A 9,613-nucleotide genomic window follows, 5' to 3' on the forward strand; every position below is an offset into this window, starting at 1 on the left:
GATGTATTCCTATCTTGCTAGTTGTTTGGCATGGGGTGTCCAGCACTGTAGCTTGCTGATCCTTGAGTGGAGCTGGGTCTTAGCATTGAGACGGAGATCTTTGGGAGAGCTCTCACTGATTGATATTACGTGCGGCCAGGAGGTGTATGGTGATCCAGTGTCTTGAACTCGTCTCTCCCACCTCAGAGGCTCAGGCCTGACACCTGGCTGGAGCACCAAGACCATGTCAGCCACATGACCATGTACGTGGGGAGTTTCTTGCCTTTCGGGAAGTCTGAGGTCTTCTGCCAGTGTTCAGTAGATGTTCTGTAGGAGTTGCTCCACATGTAGATGTATTTTTTATGTATTTGTGGGGAAGAAGGTGATCACCACGTCTTACTCCTCCTTACTCCTTGAAGGTCCTCCCCAAAGCCTCAATCTTTATCTTTAAATTATATAGGGATATTTCTGAATAATTTTTTTTTCACCACACTATGTGGCTTGTGGGATCTAAGTTCCCTGACCAGGGATTGAACCCAGGCCACAGCAGTGAAATCCCAGAATCCTAACCACTAGGCCACCAGGGAACTCCCTGAATAATTTTTTTTTAAAGTCACACAAATTATATGTTTCTAAAATACAATGGTGGGACAGGCACAGGATGGACACTCTCATTCCAAAAGGGAGAAATAGGAAAGAAGAAAGGAGCGACCAGTCCCAAGTATGTCCAAAATCTTAAGGCAAGAGAATAATTAATTCTCTTTGGCTCAGTGTTCTTCCCTCTAGGCACACTGGGGATTTTGTTTCACTTCCGGATCCATTGGAGTGAAGGTCCTGCCTTCCAGATACACTGGGCTGGCAGTTCTAGGTTGGACACCCAAGACTCCTGGAGGCCTGCCCCATGGTTTTGCTGAGCACAGCCCACACTGCAGTTCTCATGGACTGAAGTCATATGCCTGTGGCTCCCCAGGCTTAAATAATGTGCAGTGGTTCTACTAGTCTGGGGTCCTGGAAGTGACCTGCCCCCATGGCTCTGCTGGGTACTACCCTAGTGTGTGCTCTGTAAGGTGGCCGCCTCTCCAGGGTCATAGGCCCTCGGCTCCAGTAATCTCCATCCTTCAAAATCTGGGTGGAATTTGCACACCAATGGAGAATGCCCAGCGTGGACACTGCCAAAGCCTGCTGTCTGTGCCTTCTAGAGGAGTGGCTACTGTTGCCTGTGCTGTGGAGTGCTGGGAATGGAACCCAAGTGTGTGGCAACTCTGTCATGCCTCTGATAAGGCATGAAAAGGTCCTGAAGGCACTGGAGACCCCTCCTTTGAAATTGATCTGATGATCTCTGGATCACCCTTTGGAGCAAGGGGGTGATTCTGCTATTGTCTTGTACATAGCTCCTGACTTGTGGAGATGACTTACTAATCTTATCAAGTGGTTTGCTTGACCACATCCTTAGTGTTCTATTCAGACCATGCTTTCTCAGTCTTTTCTATATGGATGGCCTGGGAATTTTCCAAATCTTTAAAGTTCCACTGTTCTTTGATGAATAATTCCATCTTTAAATCACTTTTCTCTTCCTACATTTTACTAGAAGCTTATAGCAAAAGGAAATAAGCCAGCCACTCCTTCAACACTTTGCTGAGATATTTCCCCAGTTAAATATCCAACTTATTTTCTAAAGTTGTACATTCCACAAAACACTAGGACACAAACCCACTCCAGCCAATTTCTTTGCTACTTGATAACAAATGGCTTTTCCTCCATTGTCCAATAACATAATCCCCATTTCTGCCTCATTAGTATGGCCTTTCCAGTCCATATCCTACCAATCTGTTCAAGATTACCTAGGTATTTTCTAAGGTATTTTCTAAGGAGGTTGGGGGTTTTCTATGCAACTTTTCTCTTTTCTTTCTAGGCTGTCACCAAGAGTCTGTCCACAGCACTGTAGGCTTTCTAGTCTTCTGCTCAAAACTCTTCCAATCTCTATCCAATACCTAGTTCCATGCCATTCACACAATTTCAGGTAAACTGTTACCTACAACAGTACTTCCAGGAACTGATTTTATGTTATATTATGTTAAGGCAGCAAAACACCATTATTGGGTGACTTATACATAAGAGAACTTTATTTCTCAGTTCTGGAGGCCAGTAAGTCCAAGATCAAGGCACCATCAGATTTAATGTCTGGTGAGAAGCACTTCCTGGCTCATAAATGACATCTTCTCACCATAACCACACAGGGTAAAAGGGTGAAGGATCTCTCTGAGTCATCTTCTATAAAAGCACTAATCACCTTCCAAATACCCCACCTGCTAATACCACCACCTTGGGGGTGAGGATTTCAAACGTTCATCTTGAGCACACCCCAATCAAGATTCAGAAGTTTCCCATCACTCCAGAAACTTCCCTCCATCCCTCCCTTCCCTCACATCAGGAAAAGAGTGATTTAAATTCTATTCCCCTATATTACTATGGACTATTCCAGAACTTCATACAAATGAAGTCCTATATGAAGTTTCTTTGGTCTGATTTCTTTCTATCATCATAATATCTATGAGATAGATACATCCATGTTCTTACACATGTTGGAAACTTGTTCAGATTTATTGAGGATTATCCCAATGAATGAATATGCCATTTTGTTTGCCATTCATCTATTGAGTACTGGTTGTTTGTTTCCAGTCTCTGGAATAAACTTGTGAATAATGCTGCTATGAATATCCACATACGAATCGCTGTGGGGAACGTCCTATGGCTGGAATCACTGAGACGTAGGGCAAGTATAAGTTTAACTTTATTAGAAACTATTATTATCCAGCCTACCTTTTCTACTCGTGACACTATTTATTCTTTTGTTCCGTAAATCACCCCCAACACATTCCATTTTTATAAAGTATGAGAGAATCTGATTCTTTCCTCAAAATTCTTACACAAAGAAGCTTCCACTCTCCTCTCCATTTCGTAATTTCTTGATTACAAATTGAAGCCTTGTCTCATTTTGGTTTCAGGGAAAAAATGTCAATCACTGTCTTAAAATTGCACCAAACCACTGATTCTTCCCCTGTGACTTCTCCAAGAGACCGTGGGACCATTCAGCCCAAGCTATACACTCCATTTTTCCTAATTTCTCCCATGTTTCCTCCTCTCTAAGAGCCCTGTGCCAGGATCCCCAGGATCACTTAGCACAGCCCCTCCCCCTCATGAATACACCATTGTTATGTAAGAGCTTCCCCCTCCCTCCTCCACCTCTCTGGGGAGGCCCAGCCTCCAGCCTCTCTCTGCTCTCCTCAGGACTAGACTGCTGTTTAGCAGTTGCTGTTGCAGGGATAGTCTTGCCTGCCTCCCGCTGGAGTGGATTTCTTTGGTCACAGGCTTCTTCACTCATGGGGCCTGCCTGGGCCCAGGCCCACCTGGCAGGTGATCTCTGGCTGCCTCTGCTCTGGCTACTCCTGTTTCCGACCTGCTGCTCCCATGACCCCCCAGGTTGGCGCTTCACTTCCTCTGAAATTGTGATCCCCAGGAAGGTGTCCCACAGAGTGCATGGAGCCGCAACACAAGGCCAGCTCTCCTACAAGATTCGCTTCAGTGGCCAAAGACACGTGCTTCACATGAGAGTCAAGAAGAGCTTGCTGCCCAGGCATTTTCCTGTTATCACCGATAACGACCAAGGCGCCATGCAGGAGGACTACCCTTTTATCCCCCGAGACTGTTACTACTTTAGCTACCTGGAAGGGGTTCCTGGGTCCATGGGCACACTGGACACCTGCTATGGGGGTCTGCGTGGCATGCTGCAGGTGGATGACTTCACTTACGAAATCAAACCACTGGAGGCTTCTTCCAAATTCGAGCATGTGATTTCTCAGCTTGTGTCGCAAAAAACACCAGCAGAGGATGCAAAATGTAAGATTGAAAGGAAAGATACAAATCAAGCATATGAGGAGGCGATGACTGCTGAGATACCTAGAGCAGCTCCTGCGTATTTGTGGTGGCCACATAGGAAATACTTAAAACTTCACTACACAGTTTCTAGATCATTAGTTCTTCGGGACACTAATCATACACATATAATAGAGCATGTAGTGATTATAAACAACATATTGCATACCATTTTCTACCAGGGTCAACTTCAGGTTTTGATTCGTCTTATGTGCATATGGGATCGCGTGGATAAGATGAATTTATATAAGTGGCCTAATGCTGCAGCTGCAGTAAGGGAATTTGGTTTATGGAAATGGTGGGGATGGTTTAAACAAATTCCTCATGATAGTTCAATGCTTTTCACAGGACATAAAATCGCTGGGTCCTCATATTTTAGCTCCCATGAAGGAATATGCAACCCCAATTGGGGAGCATCGTTTGTATTTGTTTCAAATTATCACATATTTTTAGCTGCAACTGTTGCAGCACATGCAATAGGTCATGTTCTGGGCTGTGTACACGATGGTCCAGGTTGTCACTGTTTTCGAAGAGATCACTGCATCATGGCTCCTGAGCCTGGTCTTCTAGATATGATGAGCAATTGTACATATAGCCAACTGTATAAGCGGGTTTCTATGTGGGATCCTTGTTTGAGTATACCAAATGTACCATACCGTAATTTTCCTTATGTAGCTCCTCGCTGTGGTGACAAGATCATAAATCAGAGGGAAGAATGTGACTGTGGCACCTTAAAAGACTGTGCTAGGGATCCGTGTTGTCAGAACAATTGTTCCCTCACCCGTGGCAGTGATTGCAATGAAGGAAGTTGCTGTGTTAAGTGTAAATATGCTCAACCTGGAACTCTTTGCAGAGATACTCTTGGTATTTGTGATTTACCAGAATACTGTAATGGGACAACGCATGTTTGTGCAGCTGACACTTATATCCAGGATGGAACCCCATGTTCGCCATTAGCTGTTTGTGTGAAGGGAAACTGTAGTGACCGTGATATGCAGTGTCAAGCCCTCTTTGGCTATAAAGTAAAAGATGCTGCACCAGCATGCTATAATACATTGAATGTCTTAGGTGACCGATTTGGGAACTGTGGTGTGAGGGTGCTTCAAGGAGGAGGAAAACCTGTAAAATGTGAACAAGATGATGTTCTGTGTGGAATGCTGCACTGTGCTAATGTGAAGGTACTTCCTGGCGGTGGGGAGCACACTACATTTCATCATATAGTAGTACAAGGTACTAAACCAGAAAGCTGCTTTGGGTACGATGCCCACTTTGGGACAGACTCACCAGAAATGGGGCTTGTAGTGGATGGTGCATCATGTGGCCCAGGATCATACTGTAAGAACCAAAACTGTACTTCTTTTCAAGACATGCGTTTTGACTGTGATGTCAAGATGTGCAATTACAGAGGGGTATGCAACAACCGAAGACATTGTCACTGTCAGCGAGGCTGGAAACCACCAAATTGTAGCAAGAAAGGACCAGGTGGCAGTGTAGATAGTGGCCCCCCACCTGCCAGAGAAATAGGTATTCGAGCCAGGCTACTAGAGAATATAAACAGAGGAACAGCTCTACTGCTTCTTCGTCTTTCCCTTCTTTTGCTTTCAGCGGTGATAGGTGCCTTTTTCTATGTAAAAGATACTATGGAAAACGAAAAATAAACTGTTGGAAAAAATAACCTCTTGAACCCAAGTAAATACAAACTGGAACACACAAAATGGAGAAAATTACTTTGGCACTTACTGGAAGAAATGATCGATAATCACTCTTACAGGATTAATTACGTAATTCTATAACTCTTCCCAAGTTGTTATCTTGAAATAAAATGACTTGGCAATTTAAAAAGGGTCTGTGTGGTTAAATGCATTTAATATTTTATATCTGATCATAGTCTTACTACTCCTGTAGATGATAGTGGGAACTGTTAGATTCAACAACAAGAGGACTTATACTTATTTATGTTGTGCATACTAAAGTTTCACAGATATGCCTGTAGCACTCCTTGTTTGAAACGGTATGCACTTGTTTAATAGTTTATTAGACTTTCCCTTAGTTGATTATGTACTAGATTTGTGTCATTCGTTCATGTTTTTGCTAGTGTTAAATAAGCCTAACATAAAAGATAGCATAAAAGACACCTTGACAGATACAGTAGGAAGATCAAAAATTTTGGGTCATAAGTGCATGAATATCAACAGTAGTTCAACAACCTGCTAAGTATGTGATCTTGTCCAAAGTCATAGGCTTTCAGAGGATCAAGGTTATATGTGACACGTTACACTGAGAGATGAAATATACTTTTCTGGGGTTTTGTGATGGTCCAAAGAAAGGCCCCAAGAAGGGCCTGGAATATGTTAGGCACTTAATAAATGCTGACTCTTTCATTCTCATTATTATCTTGGGTAGTGCTAAAACAGAAGTATTCCAAGTATAAGGACTTCGGCATTTGATATCTTTTATTGTAAAGCCATCACACAAGGAGCCATTGATCACTGATTTATCACTTCTTATGGGCCCTAGTTATTAATGTCATACCATCTCACATTTAAAATCCTAGGAATTGCCCAAGCACAGCCAGTCTATAAAGTACAGGATGAAACTGCGTGCCTGATGTATAATACGTACAGGAACAAAAACTTACATAAAAGGAAACAGGAAGCAATCGCTTCATCAGAGAGTATTAGAAGCAGGTCTCATAAGTGAGATGTGTTATATTCGTGCTATTAAAATGTCTCAGACGTTGGATCAAATCCCTTTCTAAATATGGAGTCCAGATGAGGGTAGCCACCTAAGGGAAGAGGAAGGATGCAGCAGTAGAGAATCAATGGGATTGCCACTCTGTGACATTTTAATTTGTCCAACTTTTATAGAGTTCTCTTAGGCAGCATTTCTTGTCCACAGAGCTTATCCAGTAGAGTAATCTGGATCTTCATCCTTGACAGGTCTGAGACCCAGTTTACTATACCCTTGTCAAACATATGTTACTGCATTCGCTCTTTGCACCAATATCTATTAAAATCGAAGTTGGATGACCATTTACGAACATGGTTACTTCTCCTTGATCCAAAGGCACCTGATGAAAACAAAGTATCTTTCTTCCTGTGGGTCGGGGTGTGTGGTCGGGGTGATTTTGTTTCAAATTAGCAGTCCATTTGCCAAAAGGTGAAAACTGTGGCCCCTGTAGCTTTTTTTCTCTATTTCTATTTTTCTGATATCTATTCATGTCCTTATTGGTCTTTTTGCACTGGTGAAGGACCTTTTGTTTCCCTCAAGGTGTTTAATTTGTAGTACCATACAGTCAATTGTGTATGTTTTCTCTTTGGTTACCAGGCTATCTCCAAAATCTTGACCTAAGTGTTTTACCCTGAGGCTGAGTGTGATCTCCAGTCTATTTTATGTTTCTAAACAACATTTGATATTCCAGGTATAGGCCATACTTTTAAAAGGTGGCTGTCTCGTGTTAAGCTCCAACATGGGTATTCCTGAAAAGCAGTTTCTAATTGGTGCCAGATATGTGAGACTGAATCATTACAGCCAAGTTCATGTGGTTGGATTATTCCCAGTCAAATAAGGGCAGACACGCTCAGGGATAGCCTTAGAAGATTTTTTTTTTCCTATTGCTAGGGCTATGGCATATCAAGAAAGGGTGAAGTTCCAGAACAAAGGTAAGTGGGAGCACCAGAAGGTGAAGAAGAGAATCAAGGGGGCAGAAAGGAAAACAGGGGGAAGGATAGGAGGAAGGTGAGAAAGGAGTGGGGTTGTGAGACACACAAACATAGGTAGACATAGAAAGACAAGGTCTCTGGGACAGGAAGAAGCAATGTGAAAGTTGTATACTAGGGGTCACAGAATATTAGAATCTGTTCAAAATCTTTCCTTTCTTGGCTTCTTTGTACCAACTTGATCTCAGAGAGACAGCAATGAGCTGTCCTGAAGAGGGATCTTAGTTCCCTGCCCAGGAATTGAACTTGGGTAGCCTGTGTGAAAAGCCAGGAATCCTAACCACTAGACCACCAGGGACTAGAGGCTAGAAGAAAAGTCCCCATGGCTCTTGCCCCCATTTGAAAGCAAGAATGTTTCAAGGAGGCAAAAACTGCAAAAACAGGTACAAATTTATTATTAGAGACACAGCTCAATAAATGGGAGAGCACCGGAGAAACAGTTTGTTTATTTAATACTGAAGCAAGACAGAAATACACACCCAGAGAGAAAGGAGAGAAGGAGTATGGGTGTCCTCTCTAATCTAATGAGGAGTGCAGTAAAGAGGTGATTTAAATCACTTATATAGGATGGTTCTTCCGGGTCTTTGTTTACCTTTGGTCAATCATCTTGTTGCTTTTTTCACACCTGATCTGTCCTAGGGCCCTCCCCAACATGCACGTGCAACATTTTGCTAAGATGGATCCCACCGCAGAGGCCCCTGGGGGTATGTCCACAGATTATTAGGGGGTGGCGCCCCTCCCTTTTTGACCCCCAAGGAGCCTTCCTGCGCATGTGCAGACAGGGAAGTTTTCCTTGACCTCAGGAGTGGGCACCTTATCTCTTTACTTCAGCAGAGCTCAGCTTCTGCCACTAGCTTTGCCCTTGGAGCGTCTGGGGGGAGAACAAAGCTTCACTTTTACTCCACTTGACAAACACCAGCTGTGCAGCCCAGGGGCCCATCTACCTCTACCTCAAACTGAGGTAGACTGCCCATGGTGTGATGGCTATTCTAATGCCCTTTCTTCTAAGGTGCCACACTCACAAGTCTGACATGCCCAAGGAACCAAAGGGCCACTACAGTTTGAGATCGTACTCAATGAAACCATGCAACTTTGAGAAGAAATTAATAGAGTAAGGATCTTTCTGGCAGACCATATTTCTAGAGTAAATCTGACCAGCAGTTTGGGTAAAAGAGGAGTTTTCCCAGGTAAAAGAAGTCTGAGGTAGAAGGAGGGACATGACCTACCTTAGGAAAAATGCCTAATTCTCTGCTTGTCCAAAATTCTCCAGAAAGCAGAAGAAAATTACTGACCTCAGTCTGACAAAAGGTTGACCTTCAAGGGATGGTCATGGCCCCGCAACTCCAACTATGAAGAAACAAACAAAAAAACCAAAAACAAACAAAAAATAATAAGAAGAGATGGAGGACTTACCTCCACACCAAAGATCAGTTGATCAGTTCTGTTTTTGACCCCACCAGGCAGTACTGGAAATTCTTCCACCTTCTCCCAAGCAATGGCACCAACTTTTTTTTTTTTTTTTAAGATTTCTGTGACTCCAATAGAGGGTAAAGCCTTCACTGAGTTGAGGCATAACAGAGAACAACAGCAGACCAGGTGACTTCACAGCTGAAGCAGGCTCAGGGTTTCTGTAAGAGGAAGAATCGGAGGAACTGTCCTATATTTTAACTTTAGCAGCAGTTTCACCTTTAACCAAGACGAGTGCTTGAGGCTCTTTCCTGTTATCCTGCCCCTTGAAGGAGTCCCGATAACCAACAGAACACTATTGCTGAGAACTGTTTCTGCAAGGCTTGTGGTAGTTTTAGATACTCAAGGGGTATGAGTATAAGAAAGGAGAAAGTAGATGGGGAAGAGTAGAACATACAGGAAAAACAGGAGACTCTATATTGTTTGTTTAAAAATTTTGCATCTTTATCCTCGAGGAGTCTGAGACCTCTCAGGCCAAGATTGTTGCACAAGTCCATTCCAGTTACCATTGCCCA

General features: G+C 43.1%; 1 protein-coding gene across 1 annotated transcript; it reads left to right on the forward strand.

Annotated features, from left to right (window-relative positions):
• Positions 1-3,176: 3,176 nt before the first annotated feature.
• Positions 3,177-5,570, forward strand: LOC309957668 (disintegrin and metalloproteinase domain-containing protein 20-like; the record flags this gene model as incomplete). The annotated part of the gene is made up of 1 exon (XM_082832983.1): positions 3,177-5,570. One exon carries the CDS (start codon positions 3,177-3,179, stop codon positions 5,568-5,570), a length of 2,394 nt encoding a protein of 797 aa, XP_082689109.1.
• Between the last annotated feature and the right edge of the window lie 4,043 nt (positions 5,571-9,613).

Source organism: Leucopleurus acutus (genome assembly GCF_964270905.1).
Source record: "Leucopleurus acutus genome assembly, chromosome: 1".
In the NCBI taxonomy this organism is placed as follows: domain Eukaryota; kingdom Metazoa; phylum Chordata; class Mammalia; order Artiodactyla; family Delphinidae; genus Leucopleurus; species Leucopleurus acutus.